Genomic DNA, 25,145 nt, shown 5'->3' on the forward strand with positions numbered 1-25,145 from the left:
TCCCAACCTTTTTAGGATCCCCAGCCTGACGTGGATAGGGTGAAGATCTGTGTTGAGGAGCTGGGGCCATAAATGAGTTCACCGCCATGGTTTGTTATTCAGAATTTTAAAGGAAGCTTCTCTCCGAAGAACCTCAGGGCAAGATGCTTGGAACCGGCCCTGCCGCCGCTGCCACAGCTACCACCGCATCCAGCAATGTGAGCGTCCTGCAGCAGTTTGCCAGCGGCCTGAAGAGCCGGAATGAGGAGACCAGGGCCAAAGCCGCCAAGGAGCTCCAGCACTATGTCACCATGGAGCTCCGAGAGGTTGGGATTGCTGTGGTTCGGGGCCGTTCATCGTGGAGTGTTGGGGTTACATATACATCCCTGGTTTAGATGCCTCTTGACAGCTAAGTGAGGATTCGGAAAGTGCAGAGATTCCATTTTAGAAAGGCACCGATTTCTCATGTCTGTAGAATGGGCAGGTTCCTTTGCAGTTACACATTTCTGTGGCATTTCCTGTGTTGTGATATTTTAGGAGTCGCTGCTGCTTTTAATTTTTGTCTTTTTCATGCCACATTCCAGACCTTCCACTCTTTCTGCCTGATAACAGTGGTTGGATGTGTTTGACGAGTTGCTTGCTTGGGGCTTTGCTGGCTTTTTTGCCCTTAATTTTTATTTATTTATTTTTATTTTTGGCTGTGTTGTGTCTTCATTGCTGTGTGCGGGCTTTCTCTAGTTGCATTGAGCAGGGGCTGCTCTTCCTGTGGTGCAGGGGCTTCCTGACCCTGCAGCTCAGGGGCTCATTGCCGTGGCTTCTCTTGTTGCGGAGCTCGGGCTCTAGGCACGCAGGCTCAGTAGTTGTGACACATGGGCTTAGTTGCTCTGCAGCATGTGGGATCTTCCCGGACCAGGCCTGGAACCCGTGTCCCCTGCATTGGCAGGCGGATTCTTAACCACTGTGCCACCAGGGAAGTCCTGGGGCTTTCTAAATAGAGACCAGACTTGAGGTCAGGGACAATGTCTTGTTTATTCTTATACCCTTGGTACTAGGTAGAATCTGGAACGGGACGTGGCCTGCAGAGGAGTAGATACTCGATAAGTGTTTGTTAAATACACCAATGAATTGCTCTTCAGTTTAAAACTATAGAAATAGGCAGTAGCCATGTCATCTTTGGCTGGAACTGTACCTCCTGGCTGCCTCTCAGGTCCTAGTCTTTGGAAGCCACCCCACCACCAGGGAGACATTAGAAACTGTTCTGAGGACATCTTCTTTTGTAGATGAGTCAAGAAGAGTCTACTCGCTTCTATGATCAGCTGAACCATCACATTTTTGAACTGGTTTCCAGCTCAGATGCCAATGAGAGGAAAGGTGGCATCTTGGCCATAGGTAAGGACAGAGTTTCTGGTAATGTGAGAACTGGGCATAAAGGACTCTTCAGCTTTGTGTCTGCTGCGCCCTGGGTCTGCTTCTTACTGGACACTTAGTTCACATTTGTTTAATGAATTTTAAGGAGGCTTGTGGCTTTCGGTGTACTTATCCAGCTGTTAATTCTAGCAGTAGTCCTGGGTCGTCGACAAAGCAGGTTTTTTCAGATACAGAATCTCAGAACTGTTAAGTGACTTTTCTAGGGCCAGTGTGCCTGAACTGAAACTAGAAGCCTGCTTTCTTTCCACTGCAAAAATGCAGGCTCTGGTTTCTCTGTAGAGCAAAGTTTGGCATAGTGGGGCTTACAAATAGAAAAGTAGAGTTGGGGTGCAGTGAATGAAAGTCAGGTAATTTTCAACCTCCAGGGACTGGTCTTCCACCCTGTGAACTATTATTCAGTCCCAGTTTGTTTTCCTTTTCTTCTTGGGAAAACAAATTATGTACACTAAAATGAGGTTCTTTTGCTCTATATAAGTAGTTCTGGCACAAATATGAAATCTGTTGGTTAAAATGAAAATTATTTGCATCTTTACTGCCTGGAAATTTCAGTCTGTACTTAAAGTAAAAGGAAGGGGTCACTGGCTAGCTCTCCTGTGAAGGCAGCACATACTTTCCTGGGCAGCATGTGGCCTTCCTCACCCTGTGCTCTCCTCTCTTTTCCAGCCAGCCTCATAGGAGTGGAAGGTGGGAATGCCACCCGAATCGGAAGATTTGCTAACTACCTTCGGAACCTCCTCCCCTCCAGTGACCCAGTTGTCATGGAAATGGCATCCAAGGCCATCGGTCGCCTCGCCATGGCAGGGGACACTTTCACCGCTGAGTATGTGGAGTTTGAGGTGAAGCGAGCCTTGGAATGGCTGGGTGCTGACCGCAACGAGGGCCGGAGACATGCGGCTGTGAGTGCGTGGCGAGTGGTGGCTCCATGTCGGGGTCCTTCACGCGATGTGCTCAGGTCCCTGAAAGGCAGAGAATGAGAGGGGACGCTCCAGGCGAAGGCACTGGGCTTCTTGGTGGCCTTCGGTTCTGTCCTGAATCCCTTTCTCTCTTCACCCTGAGCTCCGTACCTGAAGAGGAGGCTTAACGTTCTGTTGTGTTGCTTGAGAGGCAGCCCTATGTGCCAGTGCTTATCCTGACCTCCAGTTTTCCAGAATCAAAAATGCCTCTGAGGCAGAAGGCACCCCCTCAGCCGTAGGCAAGAGAAGAAGCCACAAGCCAAGAGGCTTACAAAGCCCCAGACAACCGCACTATCTGCAGGATCCCTCTGTCAGGGTCCCTCCATATCCCGTGGGAAAATGGGAGTACTGGGCTGAAGAGGGGAGCAGGGGAGGGTCGCACTCCCCGTGCTCGGAGAGTTGGCCTGCCGTCTCCCAGGCCTTTGCAGTTTATTTTTTAGTCATGTATTGATCGGTCGGTACGTAGTCCAGACTTCCTCTCTCCCATTGGCTGTCCTTCATTTGAGGAGGTGGTGGCTTCTTATCCTCTTCTTCTAGACGCACATACTCATTGCTGTCGAGGCTCATCCCTGAAAGAGGCTGGTTTGATGGGCTAGGAACCCAGGCTGTGAGATGGGGGAGAGTCTGTCCTTAAGAGAGAGAATCTAGGAGTGAATGTGATGGGATCAGAAGCTTCAGTTGGATCCTTTCCAGTCGGTTCCCTCTTTTGGGGACAGCACCGCAGGGAGGGAGCCTGCCTGGGTGAGAGGGCCACACGTGGACCCTGGCGCTACTTCCGAACTCTGTAACTTGGGGCAGCCTCCGAACCTTCAGTTTTTCCAGGATCAGATGAAAATAATAGCAAGATTAAATATTAAACAGGATTATTCATTCATTCAATACAATGTTTATTGAACGCCTGCTGTATTTTGGACACATTGCAGTCTATCATTAGAGCAGTGTACAAAGCATTAAACACGTCTGCCCTTTCAGAACTCGTGTCCTAACATTACAAGCATTCTTCTTCTAAACACCCTAGGATAATGAACCCTGAGATGTTTGATCAATTTCACTCTCCCTCCTAGGTCTCCAGAATTTCTGAGCTAGGAGAGTGGGCAGGTGTGCTCTTTTCCTAGTATACGTAGGCTCTAGAAGGACAGGAGGCAGTGTTCCTGAGAGAACAAGACTCTGACCCAGATGAATGTTCTCTGTGCCTTTTCTCCCAGGTCCTGGTCCTTCGTGAGCTGGCCATCAGCGTCCCCACCTTCTTCTTCCAGCAAGTGCAGCCCTTCTTTGACAATATTTTTGTGGCCGTGTGGGACCCCAAACAGGCCATCCGTGAGGGAGCTGTTGCTGCTCTTCGTGCCTGTCTGATCCTCACCACCCAGCGGGAGCCGAAGGAGATGCAAAAGCCACAGTGGTACAGGGTGAGGAGATGGTTCCGTCCCAGCCTCCAGCAAAGCACATTTGCGTAGGGAATCACTGGGCCTACAGGGCAGCAGCAGGCCCCTTGCCGTAGAGCAAGTATCCTGTCTGCTTTGGTCTCCCATGGTTTTTTTAAGCTCAGTATGAATCAGTAGTTGTTTTATTGTTTTTCACGAAAGCAAAGATTTATCGATAGCCACGCCATTGTTTTATGTACCACTAAGAGGGAGACTGTAGTGCCAGTTAAACTCACTGCCTTCTCAATCAACAATTATACGACATCTTTTTTCAGAGATGTTAAGTATAGAAACATCTCTCTGGAGAGATGCCAGCGCTCCTCTAGTATCGCGAGTCCGGTGCTGACTGCCACTGCCAGGTGAACTTGCTAAGGACCCGTGTCCTACAAAAAGAGCCCTGAACATGGGAACCTGGGATTGGAGACCTGGGTTCTCGTCTTGGCTGCTCTGTGACTTTGGACAAGTCACTTAGCCTTTTTGAGCCTCTTGCTTTTTCTCTATTAAATAGGGGTGGTAGCGGTATCTCCCTCATGGTATTGTTGTGAGAGTTGAAGCTAAATGAAACGAGAGAGCTCAGTGAGTTAGGATTGTTGGTGACACTGGCACAAGGCCCTTAGCAGGCATGGTAACCTCAGAACCCCCCATATAGATGGGTGGGGCTGCTTTCTAACTCTGGACGTTGGGTAATTTCGGCATTCTGTATCTCTCTGTAGCACACGTTTGAGGAAGCAGAGAAAGGGTTTGACGAGACCTTGGCCAAGGAGAAGGGCATGAATCGCGATGATCGGATACACGGAGCCCTACTGATCCTCAACGAGCTGGTTCGCATCAGCAGCATGGAGGGAGAGGTGAGAAGCGCATCTGAGGGTGTCCAGTCTTCTCACGTGCCATTCTGGGAGCGAGACGAGGCGAGATCCCTGTGCTCAGAGCTGACGTTTTGTGGGGGGAGCAGGCAATAGACAAATAAACAGGAACAGTTCAGGTAGCAGCAAGTTCTGTGAGGAAATGGGGTGGTGGGTAATGGGTGTGCGGGTGACTCCCTCCCTGAGGTTGGTGCCGTTTGAGCTGAGACGACATGGCATGGAGGAGCCAGCCTGGCAGCGGGCAGGAGGTGGTGCTCCCGGTAGAGACTTTGAGGTGGAAGAGTGTTGGATAAGTTCAGGCGAGAAGGGAAGTGTGGCTGGTGCACCGGGAGCAAGGGGGAGGGTGGGAGGGGCCGCACCGGGGGCCTTACAGCTCGTGGCCCCTATTGGCTCCCGTTCTCCTCACAGGGCTGTGTCCACAGGATGACATGATGGCATCCATCACGTCATCCACAGTCATTGGCTACTTGTGGGGAAGAGCTTGTGGAGAGGCAGGAAGGGAAGCAGGGAGGTGAGTTAGGAGGTGTGCTGGCTCAAGAAGCAGCTGCAAAGATGGGTTTAAAAGTGCAAGGACGGGCTTCCCTGGTGGCGCAGTGGTTGAGAATCCGCCTGCTGATGCAGGAGACACGGGTCCGTGCCCCGGTCTGGGAAGGTCCCACATGCCGCGGAGCAACTAAGCCCGTGAGCCATGGCCTCTAGGCCTGCGCGTCCCGAGCCTGTGCTCCTCAACGGGAGAGGCCACAACAGTGAGAGGCCCGCAAAAAAAAAAAAAAAAAAAGTGCAAGGACTGTATTAGGGAAATAAACTTTTGAGAGAAAACGGGGAGGGAGCTGAGAGAGGCTGGGAGAACCGTCAGGCCTCAGTGCGTATCTGACCCTGAGAGAACAAGAGTGGGAAGAAAAGTTGGACGGAAGCACCCTAGTCTGCTGTGCGGAGCCATCACAGGGTCCTCAGGCCAGAGCTGGCCGTCAAGAGGAGGCCCGCCGTAGCCTTCCTGCCGCGTTTGTCGTCGGCTAGAAGCAGCTCGTGGAAAGTGTGGCCTTGGCACAGACATGGCCGTGGATTTCAGAGCAGCAGCTGGGGCCCTGGGTTGGTTACACTCCTTGTAGCTGGAGGTCCCGTTCTCACGGCCGCCCCAGGAGGCGATTGCAGTCACCTGGGTGAGCAGTGGTGGTGGCTTCGACTGGCACTGGCAGTGTAGACACAAAAGTAGATTCAGAGTCAATCCACTAACACCAGATTCAGGGTATATCTGGGAGGTAGAACCCCACCTGTGAGTCTTCCTGTGGGGAGCTGGTTGGTGTGGACTTTCACCCCAGGGCTTCCTGCTTTCGTAGACCCAGCGATCATTTGGTGATGGCTGTGCCCTAGATGTGGGAGCAGCGTGTGCTGCAGTATGTGTAGAAGCACAGCGAGTCCGGCTTTGGCTCCCCGCTCCTCTCTATACTGTGTGACTTGCGTAAATTACTTTCCCTCCTTATTTTCCTCAATTTTAGTGGGGATCTTATCCACCTCATTGGGCTCCTGTCAGGTTTCTAAATATTTGTGAGGTGCTTAGCACAACACCTGATACCTAGTGGGCATTTCATAAATGGTCACCCTCAGAGTTTTCCCCACCCAAGTATAATGTGGTACTTTCCACTGTACCCCACACAGCTCTGGGATCTTTGTTTTCTTCCAGTAAAACAGGGCAATATCACCTAACTGATAGGTTTAAATGAAATAGTACTTGTGATGGTGCCTTGTAAATTATAAAGAACTATCCAAATGTAAGGTGTCATAATTTCATAACTTTTTCATTCATTCAACAAATACTAATTGAGCACCTACTATGGGCCAGCTACCGTGTCCTAAGAGCTAAAAGAATAAGGCAGCCTTGAATAAAACAGTACATTCTAGCAAGGGGAGGCAGACAATACACAAATAAGTAAAAATACATAGTGTAGCATATGGTGATAAATGCTGTGGAGAAAAGTAGGGCAGGGAAAAGGAATAGGGGATGCTAGCATGGATCAGGGATTACATTTTAAAATAAGATGATGTTTGAGCACAGCCATGAAGGAGGTAAGAAAAAAGCCATACAAACATCTGGGGATGAGCTTTCTTCCAGACCGCTGGGCCTGGAAGCGTGAGGCCCCGTGTCAGGAGCGTGCTGCTTTATGAAGGGAGCGAGGTTGCCGTTGTGACTGAGCTGAGTGAGAGGAGCTGGGAGATGGGGTTGGGGGAGTACCTGGGGCAGGGAGGGGGCCCGTCACCTGGGGTCTCAGATGCCCCTGTACAGACTGTGCTGGGGATTGCGGGAGGGGCCAGGGCTAGGCCAGGAGTCTAGTCAGGGGGGAACTGCAGCATCTCAGCAGTGGCGGGAGCTGTCGGGGCACAAGGAGGGGCTGGATTCTGAATTGGGGATTCGGAGGTCGATAGGAGAGAAAGAAGGGTCAAGGTTTGGGGCCTGAGCAACTAGAAGGGCAGCGTTGCCATCTTGTGAGATGGGAGGAACAGGTCTGGGGTAGAAGGTCAGGAGTTTGCTTTCGAACGTGTTAAGTTTAAGATGCGTGTTGGGTGTCTGAGCGGAGTTATTGAGTAGCTTTGGAGAGAGATCTGATCAAGAGAGACAGACTGGGGAGGTCATTGGCATACAGATGTTATTTCCAGTCGTGAGACTGGATGAGGACCCCCAGGGAACTAGGATAGTTGGAGGAGAGATGGGGGCTGAGAACCTGAGGTCGGGAAATGAGGAAGAAGCAAGGGAGACCAAGAAGGAGCAGCGGCAGGGGTGGGGGCGGGGTGCCAGCAAAGCTCAGCGTCCAAGGAGCCAAGGGAAGAAAGGGTTTCGAGGAGGAGGGAACACTAAGTTGGATGAGATACTGCAGACAAGTCAGATGCTGCAGACCATTCGATTTAGCAGCCTAAGAGTACTGGTGACCTTGACAAGAATAGTGGATAAGAATTTCTGAAAAATGAAAATATCCGTGGAAAGAGTTTAGAAGTTTGGAAATTAACTGGTTTATATCTTTCTCAATTTGGAAAGCTGGAGAGTGAGTTATTCAGCAGCCCTTTGACTAGGTCAGAGATGGGGGTTCTCAGCCAGTCAGTGTACTCCATGCCTCGTGTGGAATTCCTAGGACTCTGAGAAAGTTAACTTGCCTGAGTTGTCTCTACCTGGGTTTCCGGTGAGAAGAGGGAGAGCAGAACGTGCTTGGCAGGATGCTGGCTTGGGGCTGCCCCTCACCCTCGCAGGAGCCTCCTTTGCTAGAGCCTAGGTCTGTTGTCACAGCCATCCGCAAGTCAGCTTTCCCAAACCAAGGGTGGGGGAGCGGCTTCTTGGGGGCCAGACCCCTGCTGCTTCTTCGTTGTTCAGTAGGTGGTGCTCTTGTGCCTAAATTAGAACAGATTCAGGCCCCCTGCAAGGTTCTGGGGAAATCGAATCCTAGAGCTGAAGAGTGGCCGCCGCCCACTGTGGGAAGAGTTGCATTTCAGGGTTGGGCTCCTGTTGTCGGCAGGCTCCCGGGTGCCTAGGCACATGCCACTTGTAAGTAAAGGTGACTTTCCCCCCATGTACATAGCGCCTGAGAGAAGAAATGGAAGAAATCACACAGCAGCAGTTGGTACATGACAAGTACTGCAAGGATCTCATGGGCTTCGGAACGAAACCTCGTCACATCACCCCCTTCACCAGTTTCCAGGCCATGCAGCCCCAGCAGTCAAACGCCTTGGTGGGACTGCTGGGGTACAGCTCTCACCAAGGCCTCATGGGCTTCGGGGCTTCCGCCAGCCCAGCGAAGTCCACCCTGGTGGAGAGTCGCTGCTGCAGAGACTTGATGGAGGAGAAATTTGATCAGGTCAGTGGCAGGAGGTCCGCTCCCTCTTCTCCCAAGCTCCACGCCTCGCTTTCCTCTGCCAACCCTGTGTCCTTCCCGTCTCAGGTGTGCCAGTGGGTGCTGAAGTGCAGGAATAGCAAGAACTCGCTGATCCAAATGACAATCCTGAATTTGTTGCCCCGCTTGGCTGCCTTCCGACCTTCTGCCTTCACAGGTGAGGATGTCCGTGGACGTGTCATGTCATTACCCGTTCAAGGGTAATTAAACAGAGAAGATGAGATGCCAGAAAGTTATGTCTGCTTCTCATTTGAAGCAGTGCCTGCTGAGGGGCTAGTCTCTGGTCTCTTGCCTCTCTCCAGCTTCAGTGGCATCTAGTTCAGGTTTTCTGTAAATGTCTGAGGCAGCAGACACAGGAACAGTGCGAATGTGCAGGCAGAGAGGCACTTCCAGAGCCAGGCAAGTTCTCGTGTGTGGAAGGCAACACATTCATGAGTGGCCTTCGGAGAGACCACAGGAAGGCGGTGTCGGTTTCAGCGGTGCGCAGCATCCAGTCTGTGGGGCAGGGAGGATCCGGGGACAGTCCTGTGTCTGCTCCTGAGGTGGGCGCCGGGCTGCCACCCCCTCACAGGGAGGAAGGACTGGATGCTTCGGAGGCTGGTTTCACGGGTAATAGACTGGGTTCCCAAATTCCTGAACTCTTGCCCTGTTCCCACTGTGTGAATTCCTGGCTCCTGAAGCCGGCCCCGCTCAGACACTGGCTCCTCCCTGAGGCCTTGCGGGGTCACTCTAGCTAGAAACGTGCTTCTCCTCTTCCGTCACAACCCCCAGCTGTGGAGAGGCTTTGGCGTCATCAGGCCTGGGGTGAGTCTTGCCTCTGCTCTTAACTGGGAGGTTTGGGGCAGGTTGTTGGACCTTCCTGGGCCTCCACTTCCTGACTGGTCAAATTAGAATGTCAGTCCTTGCCTCACGAGATGAGCTGCTTTAATGTCTAGGCACCTTTCTAAGTGCCTGACGCAGAGTAAGCTCCAAGAAATAGACACCATTATTGCTGCTGATTCCCCTAGCTATTTCAAAGCCATTTTAGAAACAAGATAAAGGTAAAAATTATAATAATACTCCAGTTGCCTGTTCATACTTAGTATCCTTGTCTCACCTCCCTCCTTGCTGAGTGTAGAGACCCCGGTCCTGTATCTCTTTCCTCTTCACTATGATGCATTATGCTTAATGAGCGTCCAGGACCCAGCGAGAGGCAGGATGGGAAATGAAAGGCCGGCCTGACCCTCAGCAGATGCCGTTCCCTAGCACAGACTCATTTCACACCGCCCAGCTCAGACGAAAGCAGAGAAATACAGCCGGTGAGGTGTTAAATGTGCTGGGTGTGAGAATAGGTGTTAAGCGAGGATGAGACAGTTAGCCACATAAAATCACTGAACCAGAGAGAAAGGATATAATGAGAACCACCCGTATTTTTTCAGTTTTCCATTCTTCTCACCTGGTACCCAACAGCTTTTCTCTTTTTTAATGAACACACATGCCCCTGTTCAGTAGAGCTTTAAATGATCTTGGTTTGAAAGTCTGTGGCTCAAAAGAGAATAATAACTAGGCCAAATTTGATCAAAGCCTGGCATGTTATAGAAGCGGTTGGTTACCTTATAAGTTCAAAAGACGGCCTAGCAGCAGGATACAAAGGCTCAGAGGGGCCCCTAGGTTTGTTCTTTTGATGTGAGTTTTTGTTGTTTTATTAAATAATATACTAAAATATATTCTGGAAATTCAGTCTGGGCAGCCTCCATAAGTACAGTCTCATTGGGAAAGCGCCACTTTAAAAAAAAAATTTATTTATTTAATTTATTTATTTTTGGCTGCATTGCGTCTTCCTTGCTGCACACGGGCTTTATCTAGTTGTGGCGAGTGGGGCCTACTCTTCGCTGCGGTGCGCGGGCCTCTCATTGCGGTGGCCTCTCTCGTTGCAGAGCATGGACTCTAGGCATGCGGGCTCAGTAGTTGTGGCACACAGGCTTAGCTGCTCTGCGGCATGTGGGATCCTCCCAGACCAGGGCTCGAACCCGTGTCCCCTGCATTGGCAGGCGGACTCTTAACCACTGAGCCACCAGGGAAGCCCCTAAAGTGCCACTTTTTTAAAGCTTGCAGTTTGGAAGTCACTGCTTGCACCTCCTGATGATGCAAGCTTTGGAAATATCAAAAATACTCCCTAGGATTGGGCTGGAATCTCTAGCAATGTCGGATTCCTAATCTCTTGGGGTGCTAAGTCTGGAAAAGGAAATTACCTTCTTGATTTAAGCTCATTTCCTGCCAAAACGCTGTCCTGCTCTGCAAAGGTCCCATTTTTCTCGTTGGTGCACTCTGATTTGAGAGTTGTATCACCTTGGTCTCTGACTGTTTTTCAGTTTGACGCATTTGACCATGAGCTGTGAGAGAAGACATTTCTCGATGGCATAAATGCAGTGATGTATGTGTGCTGTTTGGGAGTCTAGTTCACTGCCTCCTAAATGTTGTCCTGGTGGCCTTGAACACCCCTCTCTTTCTACTGGATGCGTGGTCTTGCTTGTATGTGCTGCTGATGCACGGACTTGAGGCCAGAAAGATGGAAGAGAAGAAATGGAAGAGGGGCAAGAGGCAGGAAATACCAGCCTTCTGAGGAGTCGTAGCACTTTAGCTTAAACGGCCCAAGAATCGCCTACCCATGCACACTGGCTTATGTAAACTTAATGAAAACACATATGTGGCTTTCCAAATTGCGGACTAAATCTTGTTCTATTAAATATAACTCTAACAGAAGTCTCTAGGTGATAGCAAAGTGATTTCTAGGCCTAAGCAGAATGGAATAGTCTGGTTATTACAAACAGTTTTCAATATTACTTTAAATTTCCGGATAATATAAAATAGCTTAGATGATCCTCTCTTTGTTTTTAACCAAGGTTTAACATGTATTTCTTAAACAAAAGCATGTAATCTTTCCCTCAAAATATAATGCTAATGGGGATAATTAATGCAATATTGTTTTGGAGACACTTTTAAATTTGGGGTTTTTTTTTTTAATTAAAGGAAAAACAGCTTATATTTCTAATATTTCTAAAAGCTGTATCAGAGGAGTGATTATCAAGCAAAGAGTTTGGTTAGTGCATTCTCTAAATTCTTCTTAATATCTTTCCAACAGGCTTTCTTAATTTATTCTTAAATTTAAGTGTTTTATAGGAACTTTGACCTTTCATATGTAGACCACCCCTCACCTTGAGCCATATACACTTTGTCGTTTCTGTGCTCAGATACCCAGTACCTCCAAGATACCATGAACCATGTCCTAAGCTGTGTCAAGAAGGAGAAGGAACGGACAGCAGCCTTCCAAGCCCTGGGGCTACTTTCTGTGGCTGTGAGGTCTGAGTTTAAGGTCTATTTACCTCGTGTGCTGGACATCATCCGAGCAGCCCTGCCTCCTAAGGACTTTGCCCATAAGTAAGCATCTCTATTATGATTTCACCTTCCACCCCATTTGGTTGGAGAGGGGGGATGCTCCATCCCAGTTTCCATGGAGCTGAAGCCTGTTCTCTGCGTCATTAACCAGCAAATCGTATAATGAATAGCCCTTCCTCAGTTGAGGTCCAGCCTCTCCCAAATGAAGTGACGTGGATGTAAATATCTGGGGAGGTTGAATACCTGTGAACATGTCAGATACCAGTGCTGTTCTCAATATTATTTACTGGGAATCTCCTAGTTTTATTCTTTTCTCTGGCTTTCAAAGGTCTGATTTTGATAACAGCTAAAGCGAGGGTTCCTAGACTGGAACTGAGGGGACCTAACGGTCACCTTTTTCTTTATCATTGAAGTTGGATACATTATCCTACCTCTTGAAACGTCCCAGTGAATAAAATATGAGAAAGACCGTCAGCACCCTGCAAGGTGGTGAGGCTTAGGGGGTCAGCGTTAGTTAGAACTGTGTCTTCCTAGTTCCCCGTGTTAGTAGCGAGGATTGCGCTGGTGAATTAATAGGCCTCACCCGCTTCAAGCCCAGCGTTCTCCTCATAGGGAGAAGAATTTCTTCTCCTACGCTGGCTCTGCCCTGCACTCGTGGTCCCTGATGTGCACGTTGTTCACTTTGCTTCCTGAATAGGGACCTTGGCCAGCACCACGCTAAGCCGTGTGGAGTCTGAGTGGGGCCCCTTCCTCAAGAGACTCTGCTGCCATCTGCTGGCCATTTGTTTTAAATATACAAGTCTGCAGTGGCTGCAGTGTGACGGGCCCCTAGACCGTTCAGTGGGCGACCTGCACACCCACGTGGGGGGGCCCCGCCTGGGGAACCCGCCCTCCTTGCCCCCGGGTAATTTTGAGGTAGGGTATCACAAAATGCCGTTGTGTCTAAAACTAGCCACTCTTCGGTTCTCTGCAGGCGACAGAAGGCAATGCAGGTGGATGCCACAGTGTTCACCTGCATCAGTATGCTGGCCCGAGCGATGGGGCCGGGCATCCAGCAGGACATCAAGGAGCTGCTGGAGCCCATGCTGGCGGTGGGACTGAGGTGGGTGTCGGGAACCTGAGCTGTCCCCGGCTCGGGTAGTATGAGGCTTGAACCACAGTCCTGGGTCTGCGTTGAAAGAGTGAGGCATGGCTATTTACACGTTAAATTGGATAGGTAGGATTGCTCACACTAAACTCATAGGCTAGTTTCAAATCCAGGTTTCATCGCTGTCTAGCTGGGTGATCGTAAGTAAATTATTTCACTTCGCTGAGCCTCAGCTTTCTAGGCTGAAAAGTGGGTACAGTAGCAATTCCTATGGTCTAGGTTTGTCGTGGGGATTAAGTGAAAGAGTTCATGAAATAGCCACTCTTAATACAGTGCAGTGTGTATAAGAAATGCACCACTGGGAATTTCTTGGCGGTCCGGTAGTTAGGACTCAGCGCTCTTCACTGCCCGGACCCTGGTTTGATTCAGTCCCTGGTTGGGGAACTGAGATCCCACAAGCCGTGTGGTGTGGCCAAAAAAAAAAAAAAAAAAAAGGTGCTCCGTTAATGTTTGCAGCTATCGTTTATATTATGATAGCAAATTGCTTAAGCTCCTTACACTTTTGTTCTCTTCATCTATAAAATAAGGACGATGCTCTCAGTCTGCTTCCCAGATTGTTTATTGAGACTTGGTTTTCCATAGTGACTGAATTACAGTAAACAAGTTCTCTCAAGGCAAAACCCACAAAATCATAGATTGTTTTGAAATACGGGATCAGGCCAAGAGAGTTTAAGATATATATTCTATTGCAGTGTATCCTTTCTGCTTTAAAGACTAAGCAGGGGTGGGGCCCGATCCCCTTGCTGGACAAGAAGGGCTGTTTCTTCCCAAGAACAGACCAAATGTCATATATCCAGCCCCCTATGTGACTGGTTTCCTTTCCCTCAGCCCTGCCCTCACAGCTGTGCTCTACGACCTGAGCCGTCAGATTCCACAGCTGAAAAAGGACATCCAAGATGGACTCCTGAAGATGCTGTCCCTGGTCCTTATGCACAAACCCCTCCGGCACCCAGGCATGCCCAAGGGTCTGGCCCATCAGCTGGCTTCCCCTGGCCTCACGACCCTCCCTGAGGCCAGCGATGTGGGCAGCATTACCCTTGCCCTCCGAACTCTTGGCAGTTTTGAGTTTGAAGGTAAGAAATTGCGACGGTACAGATGAACCGGTTTGCAGGGCAGAAATAGAGACACAGAAGTAGAGAACAAACGTATGGACACCAAGGGGGGAAAGTGGCGGGGGGGGCGGGGGGATGAACTGGGAGATTGGGATTGACATGTACACACTGATGTGTACAAAATAGATGACTAATAAGAACCTGCTGTGTAAAAAAATAAATAAAATTAAATTTAAAAACTTTTTTTTACAAACCAAGAAACTGCGGTGTCTCTTGCCAAGATAGTCAGCGACACTGGGAACCTCGAGAAACGAATGAGGGCGCCTAGAGTTCCTGGATCTTGCTAGGGGGCCTGGAGACAGGGCGGCTGATTCTACAGCAGCTCATACTTTCATAGTTTTTCCGCATATTGTTAACTCCTACTGTTTGTGTCTTTGTCCCACACAAAGACAAAGGAAAAGGGGGTGGGGGCAGATGGTGTTGAGGAAAAGTATGCATTGATCCAAAGAACTAATGCTGCAGAGATGGATCCCCCTCACCTTGTCACCTCCCTTTGGCTGAGATGGTATTGAATTCTTTAAAATGTATAAGCAGGGCTTGGGGGTATTTTCATTCCAATGGCGGTGTGATTTCCAAGACTGCTGTACTGTGTAGTTCAGTTTGGAATTCTAAGCTACAGATAAACCCACATTAATGCCTTAGGGAGATGCGTTTCGGGAGAGAAAAATGGACACTTCTGAAATTTAAGATTGTGTAGGTGGTATTGGTCAAGGCTACCGGGAAACAAACAAGTACAAAAAGCGTATACATGCGGTCTGAATACTTACAGCACCGGTAGTTTCCCTGTTGCAGTTCCTCCATTTACACTGATTAACACCCAGGATAATCTATTTCTTTTCTTTATTTTTTTTAACATCTTTATTGGAGTATAATTGCTTTACAATGGTGTGTTAGTTTCTGCTGTATAACGAAGTGAATCAGCTATATGTATACATATACCCCCATATCTCCTCCCAGTCTATTTCTAAGGAATAGAAAGCTATGTTTAAACCCAGCCTATATCAAACTCTCTTTTTGGTATTTAAATCTGGGAACTAAAATAGACGAGGTAAATTTGATCAAAAATTGTTTTACTGTCTGAGAATATAAGGGGCTGGGTCCGAATAAAAGAAAATAATTCACTTTTTGAAGGAAATAACGGATTGGGATGGAGGCAGGGAGGAAATGCCTTTTTTATGTCTCCCAGCTCCTTTTCCGCCTCCCTTCTGCCTTTTTGCTCATTGGAAGATCATGTTACTTTTTTTGTTGTTGTTACTTTTTTAAGAGAAGAGTTCCAGGTCAATATCTTGCTGGTCAGTATCTTGTTGAAAATTAAATTAGTAGCCATGGAATGGAAAATGCAGCTAGCCAGTTGCAGACCTGTTTATTCTGTCTTCTCTCTGCCTTTGTATCCAGGCCACTCTCTGACCCAGTTTGTCCGCCACTGTGCGGATCACTTCCTGAACAGCGAGCACAAGGAGATCCGCATGGAAGCCGCCCGCACCTGCTCCCGTCTGCTCACGCCCTCTGTCCACCTCATCAGCGGCCACGCTCACGTGGTTAGCCAGACCGCAGTGCAAGTGGTGGCGGATGTGCTCAGCAAGCTGCTCGTGGTTGGGATAACAGATCCTGGTAAAGTTTGAGATGGAGGCAGTCTAGGGAAGTTGTAGGTGCCTGGGGCAGGTGGAAGTAGCCGGTTTCCTTTCATGGCCTCAACAAGCTGATGTCCAGCATTTTCTCTGGCAAAACCTTAGGCTTGGCTACGCCAGCTTATTGCTCTAAGATAATCGGCCTTAAATTCTATTATCTTGGACTTCCCCGGTGGCGCAGTGGTTAAGAATCCGCCTGCCAATGCAGGGGACACGGGTTCGATCTCTGGTCCGGGAGGATATCACATGCCATGGAGCAGCTGGCCCGTGCACCACAGCTGCTGAGCCTGCTCTCTAGAGCCTGTGAGCCACAGCTGCTGAGCCCGTGTGCCACAGCTACTGAGGCCCACGAGCCTAGAGCCCATGCTTTGCAACAAGAGAAGCCACCACTCACCAAAACTGGAGAGAGCCCACACGCAGCAACGAAGACCCAACACAGCCAAAAATAAATAAATTAATGTTAATTTTTTAAAAAAATTCTATTATCTTTGCTCCTGTGAGTAGAGAAAAAAATGACAGGTTTGGTGAGAGAAGGGTATCTGGAATCCTCTCCCTAGGCTGCTGGGCAGTGGAAGCAGAAACTGGGAAAGGACTGGAGGGAGGAGACGAGTGAAGAGGCACTGAAAGGCTCAATTGCTCTTGCAGACCCCGACATCCGCTACTGTGTCTTGGCGTCCCTGGACGAGCGCTTTGACGCACACCTGGCCCAGGCAGAGAATCTGCAGGCGCTGTTCGTGGCCCTGAACGACCAGGTGTTTGAGATCCGGGAGCTGGCCATCTGCACCGTGGGCCGGCTCAGCAGCATGAACCCAGCCTTCGTCATGCCCTTCCTGCGCAAGATGCTCATCCAGGTAGGGACGTGACGGTCACACCTCGGGGCAGTGGCGAGGGCACGGTCGTCGTGAGTGCTCTTTGGGTAACGGGAGCTGAGGAGGAGGAAGGGAGAGAAAGAGTGAGATGCCTGGTAGAAGCCACATTCGGCTCCAAGAGCCCACGTGTTTTCCCGGCTTGGTAATTGCGGTTCCAGTGCGTGTCACCTCGTGAGCCTCTTGTCAGCGTGACTCGCAAGCTAACCTCTCACGTGGCTCCTCCTTTCTCCTGGGAAGTCACCGGCGAGTCCGCTTCTTGCCGCTCTTCACTGCCTCTGCCGCAGAGGGTGTCAGTCTGCCCAGCGCCTCTCAATCCTTGCACTCCTGCTTCTCCTGCTGATGCCGGGCCAGGCGCGGAGGCCGGACACGGGAATGGTTCCAGCACTGTTTCTCGTCGTCCTCGCCCCTGGTCTGTGGTCCCTGGCTCTCGTTCCTAAATAATGTGAGATGCCAGGCTAAGCTGCTTGGGCTAGAGCCTCGGGTAGGTGCGGGTGGGCACTGCTGCCAGAGCTGGTAGGATTTCCATTTCCTGCTGAAGCCTGTCTTCCGGTTCTTGTCTTCACCTGGCCGAGTAATTTCTCCGGCTGCCTTGTGAACGATGCGGCGTCCAGTCCTCCCTGCCTCAGGCTATTTCCACCCGCCTCTTCCGGGTCTAAGGGTGGCTCACTCGGTCGTCTGCTGTCCCCCGACGCCATCCTGTCCCCACCACACCCTCTGCTTCATGATCCTCCCCGTGGTTTTTTTGAAATAAACCCTTTTCATAACGTGTAAAGAACTTAAACGTAGAAAATTATTAATATAACTTCTACCCGAAAGAAATGTCATTTATTCACAGTCCGTCATAATTAAAGTGACTGTGAGTTATATCATCAGTGAACAAATTGAAAGGTTATGCTTACGACGGCACTTGTGTTTTTAGCCTAAAATGGTTCATCCTTAACTGCTGGCCCACGTTAGTGCCTGTCCTTTGAAGTCTTTTTGAAAAAGCTAAAGTTTGGGGAAGGAAAAGAAATCATTGTTGAGCCTGCCAGCTCAAACCATGCTAAATAGGCTTGATAGAGAAACATCTCCTAATGAGAATATCAGTACGTTCGTTCAGACAGCAGATGTTTCGAGCACCTTCTGTGTTCCAAATGCTGCTGCGTTCTGTGTCCTCAGGAAGCTTATAGCAAGCTATCAGGCCATCCGTTTTTCTGATACTGGAAAATGTGAAGCACCATTAAATGAATTTACTGTGTACTGAACTTAGTCCTTGAAACTCCAGAATTTTATCTTATTTTATCTTTTCTGTTTTAACAGAATGCAGCAAATCTACAAACACTTTATTAGCAAAGGGAATGAATAAAACAAGTACAGCTTGGGAAAAAAATTTTTAATAATTTTTCTTGTTTTTAAACTTTGATACAGACTTCCCCAGGTTGAATTGTGCATTTTCATGCCTTGGTAAGGGACCTTAGCTAAATGTGCTTTGACCTTTTCTTGGTGTCTTGCTCATCAAGGTGGGCATTGGGTATTGTTATTAGGGCGCAGCGGCGCTCTTTGGCTCTGGAGTAAATTGGGGGCTGTTTGGTCTGGCGCTGCGCTGTCCCAGAGTCGTGCTCTCCTCACTGGTGCCCGTTTCCCCACGGACAGCCATCTCTTGCAGTTACGCTTCTCTTCTTAGTCTCCCTCTCCATCCCCTCTCACTGCTGTATGCTGTGACCAGGTGAAAACACACTGCCAGGGGGGTCCAGGAAATCAGGATTATTAAATCAATAATGTGAGACAAAACCTAACATTAAATTGGAGATGACTCCTTTGGGTAGCTGAGTTAACACGAGCTCTGTTTCTCACTTTTCCCACTGTGCAGAGGTTTCCTTCTGGCAACTTCAGCTCTCCAGAAGTCTGTCTATAATAAGTTGTTTATGTCTGTGTCACCAGGAGCATAACGTGCTGATTTGCTGGTGTTTTTAGCGTGTTATCTCTGTTCATTAAGGTCCAAGGGGATTCTATTGATATCGTCCCTAACTGTTTGGGTTTATCTAGAGGTGCCCAAAACCACAACTGAGTATCAATATTTTTTTCCACATCACAGCTGTTCTGACTAGTCTTTGATTCCATTGTCATTATTTATAGGCACTCTGAGTGATTTGCTGTCTGTACAGATATTTTTCTTGCAGAGAGCCCTTCCTTCTTTTTTTTTTTTTTCAGTTAATAAATTTATTTTATTTTTTGGCTGCGTTGGGTCTTCGTTGCTGCACGTGGGTTTTCTCTAGTTGCAGAGAGTGGGGGCTACTCTTCGTTGCGGTGTGCGGGCTTCTCATTGTGGTGGCTTCTCTTGCTGCGGAGCGCTGACTCTAGACACGTGGGCTTCAGTAGTTGTGGCACGTGGGCTCAGTAGTTGGTGACTCGCAGGCTCTAGAGTGCAGGCTCAGTAGTTGTTGCTCACAGGCTTAGTTGCTCCACAGTATGTGGGATCTTCCCGGACCAGGGCTCGAACCCATGTCCCCTGCATTGGCAGGTGGATTCTTAACCACTGAGCCACCAGGGAAGGTCCCCCCTTCATTCTTAATTTTTGCAAAACCCTGCTCGCATCGAGCCCTGTTGGTTTTCTCCGTCTTCTATGACTGTCTACACTGTTAAAAGCTATGCTTTGCAGAGGGCTGAGGGACCTTGGAGTACTGTGACAGTAGGAGGAAGGGCCGGTTTCAAACAGTTTTTCCTCCGGTCACTGCTGTGTCCAGGACTGTTCTGTGAGCTGCAGAGATGGCCTTGCTTGTGGAGTATCTAGCAGCTCCTTGATCCGCAGTGGAATTCTGGTTCCTTTCTCTAGTTCCGTGCCTCATTCTCACTTCAAACACACAGTCCCTCTCGAATTTCCTCTGCCGTAGTAAGCCTTTCTTCCCTACAGATTTTGACAGAGCTGGAGCACAGCGGCATTGGAAGAATCAAGGAACAGAGTGCCCGCATGCTGGGGCACCTGGTCTCCAATGCCCCCCGACTCATCCGCCCCTACATGGAGCCTATTCTGAAGGTAATTTGCAACAGAGTCTGGTACTTTTTCTCCAGGATGTCTTGGGATGATGGGAGTGTTTCAGTGCTCACTGGTACACTGAACAAAGTAGATGATTTCTTTGGTCCCAGGCTCTCAGACAAGGGCCACATCAAGCACCCTCCGTTCAAGAATACCAAGAATCTCACCAGTTGCAGGAAAGGGCTCTCCTTCTAAGAGATAAGATATGATGTTTCAAGCACCTCATCCAATGTGCTTGGAGAGGAGAAGTAAGATAGCGGCGTAAGGTAGCTCCCCCAAAATGAAGAAAAAGTGAGCTTTAAAATCTGAGTCAACCTTCAAGTCTGTGTTAGACTCACGTGAAGTCTTTCACAACTTATGTGAATCTGGGTACATGATCACACAGATACAGTTTAGAGAAGGCATGGGAAATGTTTGTAGATCGTGGCACTTCCCAGCTCCCTCATACGTCAGACTCGTGTGCAGTATGGAGAGGCTTAAGAATCCACATTCCAGAGGAATCCTGGATTCATAAAGCCTTAGAAGTAACTTATCTATGACTGAGATGGTCTCTTGGGTGAATTTTACTTATGTGAAAAAAAGTTTTCTAGTAGACTCTAACCAGCATTTATTTTCTCACACCTTCTTTCCATAGGCTTTAATTTTGAAACTGAAAGATCCAGACCCTGATCCAAACCCAGGTGTGATCAATAATGTCTTGGCTACAATAGGAGAGTTGGCTCAGGTAAGGGGACAACTGCTTTTTCCATAGGATGGGAAGAATTATTTCACCTCTAATGAAGTCAAAATACTTCTTAATGCCATCATTTCTAATGCTATCTACCACTTCCTTTTTCATTTTGTAGGTTAGTGGCCTAGAAATGAGGAAATGGGTTGATGAACTTTTTATTATCATCATGGACATGCTCCAGGACTCCTCTCTGTTGGCCAAAAGGCAGGTGAGTACCACTGCTTCGTGTTTGAGCAGGATAGGCCCCATGAGGCCGGGGACCTCGTCTCTCTCAGTCATCTTAGTGTGCCCAGCCAGTAATGCCTAGCACTAGTAGGTACTCAGAAATATTTGTTGACTGAGTAAAAAGAAGAAAGACTTGGAGCTAGAATTAGCTGTCATCCTGACCCAGAGTCACTGTCAGTATCAGGGCTGACCAGTGCCATTTCCTCTAGACAGAAAAGAAAAAATGCAGGTCATCTATCAGAGCCCTGGCCCCTAAAGGGAAACAGAGAGTCTTGGCCTCTGGTTGTGGAGGGAAGTGGAGCTTCAGCTCACCTTTCCCCGGCCCTGGCTTCGCTTTGGTCATCGAGGTCATTAGGTGACTAGACTGAAAGTAAGAACAACCTTAATTTCCTTTTGAGTCCGATTTCTCCTGTCAGTCATCCACGGTATAGAAGAACTATATACTTCCTGAGAAAGGCGGGAATGTTCTTTACCTGTGATCCAGCGATTGTCGTGTTGGTTTATAGCGTTGTTTTTATGTCCCAGCTCTCAGTATTTTGGTTTATGGATAGTGCCTTTTACTTGGCATTCTTTTCTTGTAATAGCCTCTAACGCTTTGTTATAACCATTTAATGAAGGGTACGGAGTATGCTTTCTTTTCTCTCTTACTGGTGCTACAAACCATGTGATCTTTTGCCTGTCCAGGTGGCTCTGTGGACCCTGGGACAGTTGGTGGCCAGCACTGGCTACGTGGTGGAGCCCTACAGGAAGTACCCCACATTGCTTGAGGTGCTGCTGAATTTCCTGAAGACTGAGCAGAACCAGGGTACGCGGCGAGAGGTAGGAAACTCCGCAAACTTGGTGTTTAAAGACTTTGCTGGGAGGATGGAGAGACGTTTGCGTCATTAACATGCTCTGAGAGTACTGATGAGACTTCCTGTCCCTCTCCATTTCGTCCCTGTAGGTGGTCCTGGGATATGAATTGGGCATCATGGAACATGAGTATCCATGAGAGCTGTGGTAGTCAGGTGCCGGGATGCATGTTTTCTTTTCCCCTCCCCTTTCCCACGCAGGCTATCCGTGTGTTAGGGCTCTTGGGGGCCTTGGATCCCTACAAGCACAAAGTGAACATTGGCATGATCGACCAGTCCCGGGATGCTTCTGCTGTCAGCCTGTCAGAATCCAAGTCAAGTCAGGATTCCTGTAAGTTGAGGAGAACCGTGAGTGGCTTGCCAAGTTCTTGCCTCACTAAGCCCTCACCGGCTGTGTTTAGAAAGAGCCGTGGGCTGGATGACTGTGAAATTATTGCATATTGACTCACCTTGTGACTTTTGCATGGAACGTCAGTAGTTTCCTCTTGAGTCACAGCAGGGGCGCTGCTTCCCAGTGTGTCCAGTCTTCCCGTTTCTCCAGGTCCTTTGTTAAAGGTCAACAGGCTGTGTCTGTAGTCACTCTTTGGTGCTGATGAGAGAGAGGTGAATTATCACCCCATCACCCTTGTTCATCTGTCATTCTTTGTTAGTGCATCTTTGATGTTTTCTATCCCCATGGCACCCAAGGAGGAAGAGGGTAGAATTTATTTTCCCTGTTTTAATTGATAGGGAAATCTGCTGCTAAGGCTCAGAGGGCGTGGAAAAACTAGTAGCAATCGGGATCCAGGGCTCGCTCTTCCATCAAGTGGTCTAGCCGCAGAGTTCCTTTGTCTTTAGATAAGTAGCCTAAGAGATTGGGTAGGGCGTGGGGACGCAGGCGAGTTTTCTAGACTTTAACCCAGTGTCCATCAGGGCAGGCGTAGTTCTGAAAGTGTGGAAGTTCAGCAGTGGTCCTCCCATCTAGTTCAGCAAAATGTTATTTTCCCCAAATAAAATAATTTGTTTCTGAACTCCGTGGATGGGACCATACTGCTTCCAGTTTGTTCTTCTGTATATGAGAGAAGTGTGCCTGCAGTGTTAATCCTGTCAGACCCACAGCCGTGAGCAGAGCCTGAGCCACATCCTCCAGCGTTTCCTCCCTCCTCAGCAGTGCCGGCCATCCAGTCTCTTGGATGTTCTGATTCTTAGCATCCTTATTGTGCTGTTAAACCGCCACCCACCCCTCCCCCACCCTCCATAATCACCTCCCCCACCCAGTCCTTGAGATCCTTGTTGTTCAGGTCAGGTAGCATTTGTTGTTAACTTCTCTGAATTCCCTAGGGGGACCAAGCAGCTGCTGAACAGATGTTTGCCTAATTTAATCCCCTTTACTTTCATTTGGTGGAGTAACTTTTTATTGATGGTTTCAGCTACTGAAGTTGTGAACTGGAATGGTAAGAAGCAAAATTAAATGTAGCGATTTAAAGAAAACCCGTCATGTACTGTGTTAGGCTTTTGTAGTCTGGATAATAGACCAGCCAAAAACTGTTTGTCCTTCATGGTGAGAGCCTATTCACTGGCTCCTAATATACCTGGTGTTCCCAATGGTGTTAGAGTATAGCGGGGAGAGAGAGATGAGTGCTAGTGACCGTCCGGAGGTTTTTTTGTTCGTCGCTAACCGTGCTTTGTCCAAAGTCAGAGTCATGTATAGCTCGTGATCCTCACCTTCGTTTGGTCCTAGCTGACTACAGCACCAGTGAGATGCTGGTCAACATGGGAAACCTGCCTCTGGACGAGTTCTACCCAGCCGTGTCCATGGTGGCCCTGATGCGTATCTTCCGAGACCAGTCCCTCTCTCACCATCACACCATGGTCGTCCAGGCCATCACCTTCATCTTCAAGTCCCTGGGGCTCAAGTGTGTGCAGTTCCTGCCCCAGGTCATGCCCACATTCCTGAATGTCATTCGGGTTTGTGACGGGGCCATCCGGGAAGTAAGTGGGTAAACCCGCACCCCTTGCTCCTGCCTGCTCCTGCCGTGCCTGCGTGGCAAGTCCATCTGTGCCTCAGCTTCCTAATAATGAACCTGCCTGCCGTTATGCCTAATGCCTTTCCTCCTCCCCCTGAACTTCTAACACCTAAGTGTAGCAGGTATAATCAGTTCAGCGCAACTTCCTCTTGTATCACACCTCAAAGTGGCTAAAGGACGAGTGGCTGGAGGGGAGGCGGGGGGAGAGCATTGTTATTCTCCGTAATCTACTGTTCAGCCCAGTGATCTGATGGAATATCCCGTAGTGGATTTCTGGTTGCTTCGGCATGATTAGATTTAAGTCAGACGCTTAGTGGGAATACTACAGAGGTGCAGTTACAATGCTTCGTAATGTCAGTTTGTCCAATTATTGTTGGTCCTGAGTTTGAGCACATGGTGAGGTTGGTATGTATCAGATCTATCCATTGTAAAGTTACTTTTTTTCCTTAGTCGTTAAGTAATGTGTGGGGTGATAGTTTGAGACTGTGTGACTGTCCTATTCCCCAGCTACCTTTTATCCAATGATTTTAGCCACCATGGATGATCCTTGTTGGAATCAATTATCACGTTGGTTGCAAAGCAATGACTTCTTTTTTTTTTTTTTAACTTATTTTTGGCTGTGTTGGATCTTTGTTGCTGCGTGTTGGCTTTTTTCTAGTTGCGACGAGCGGGGGCTACTCTTCGTTGCAGTGCGCGGGCTTCTCATTGCAGTGGCTTCTCTTGTTGCGGAGCACGGGCTCTAGGCGCGTGGGCTTCAGTAGTTGTGGCACACGGGCTTCAGTAGTTGTGGCTCACGGGCTCTAGAGCGCAGGCTCAGTAGTTGTGGCACATGGGCTTAGTTGCTCTGCGGCATATGGGATCTTCCCGGACTAGGGCTCGAACCCGTGTCCCCTGCATTGGCAGGCGGATTCTTAACCATTGCACCACCAGGGAAGCCTGCAAAGTAATGACTTTTTAGTTCTATCGTTCCTTCTACTTTTTATTTTTTTAAATAAATTTATTTATTTTATTTATTTATTTTTGGCTGAGTTGGGTCTTCGTTGCTGCGCACAGGCTTTCTCTAGTTGCAGAGCGCAGGGGCTACTCTTTGTTGCGGTGCACGGGCTTCTCATTGCAGTGGCTTCTCTTGTTGCAGAGCATGTGCTCTAGGCGTGTGGGCTTCATTAGTTGCTGCATGCAGGCTCAGTAGTTGTGGCTCATAGGCTGTAGAGCACAGGCTCAGTAGTTGTGGTGCATAGGCTTAGTTGCTCTGCAGCATGTGTGATCTTCCCTGATCAGGGAAGCCACATTGGCAGGCGGATTCTCAACCCTTGCGCCACCAGGGAAGCCCCTCCTTCTACTTTTAATAGCTGGCATTTTTCTGTGAAGAAGAATTTCCCCCTTTCCCTCCCTCTTTCTCTCTCTTGCTCTCTCTCTTTTTTTTCTCTGAACCATAGAGCATGCACAGTGGTTCTGTGATTACCATACCTGTACCACTACCAACAGCGATCCTACTGAATACAGTTCAAGGTGGCTTTGCAGTTCCTACTGTTCTTAGAAAGTATTCCACAAGGTGTATGGTCAGAGTACTGCGTTTTAAAGATCCTGGAATTAATTATTTTTTCTTCTGTGATTTCATATTCAATTTGATGTACATTCAGAGGAAATAGTATTTTTTTTAGAAAGTATAT

General features: G+C 48.7%; 1 protein-coding gene across 3 annotated transcripts in view; it reads left to right on the forward strand.

The window, feature by feature from the left end:
• The window catches only part of MTOR (mechanistic target of rapamycin kinase), a 121,551-nt gene that overhangs the window by 1,956 nt on the left and 94,450 nt on the right, over positions 1-25,145 (forward strand). Inside the window, exons 2-19 of one of the 3 annotated variants that reach the window (XM_067017523.1) lie at positions 16-305; positions 1,260-1,368; positions 2,071-2,303; positions 3,566-3,766; positions 4,495-4,629; positions 8,208-8,483; positions 8,568-8,676; positions 11,750-11,936; positions 12,868-12,996; positions 13,870-14,114; positions 15,549-15,764; positions 16,427-16,632; positions 19,541-19,663; positions 20,298-20,387; positions 20,509-20,601; positions 21,303-21,437; positions 21,671-21,800; positions 23,190-23,440. In XM_067017523.1, the coding sequence (XP_066873624.1) occupies positions 144-305; positions 1,260-1,368; positions 2,071-2,303; positions 3,566-3,766; positions 4,495-4,629; positions 8,208-8,483; positions 8,568-8,676; positions 11,750-11,936; positions 12,868-12,996; positions 13,870-14,114; positions 15,549-15,764; positions 16,427-16,632; positions 19,541-19,663; positions 20,298-20,387; positions 20,509-20,601; positions 21,303-21,437; positions 21,671-21,800; positions 23,190-23,440 (3,030 nt within the window). In that variant the 5' untranslated portion in view covers positions 16-143. The remainder of the gene's footprint in view (positions 1-15; positions 306-1,259; positions 1,369-2,070; positions 2,304-3,565; positions 3,767-4,494; positions 4,630-8,207; positions 8,484-8,567; positions 8,677-11,749; positions 11,937-12,867; positions 12,997-13,869; positions 14,115-15,548; positions 15,765-16,426; positions 16,633-19,540; positions 19,664-20,297; positions 20,388-20,508; positions 20,602-21,302; positions 21,438-21,670; positions 21,801-23,189; positions 23,441-25,145) is intronic. The other 2 variants (XM_067017516.1, XM_059057697.2) reach the window with 2 other exon arrangements.

This window comes from Kogia breviceps, chromosome 1 (genome assembly GCF_026419965.1).
Source record: "Kogia breviceps isolate mKogBre1 chromosome 1, mKogBre1 haplotype 1, whole genome shotgun sequence".
NCBI lineage: Eukaryota > Metazoa > Chordata > Mammalia > Artiodactyla > Physeteridae > Kogia > Kogia breviceps.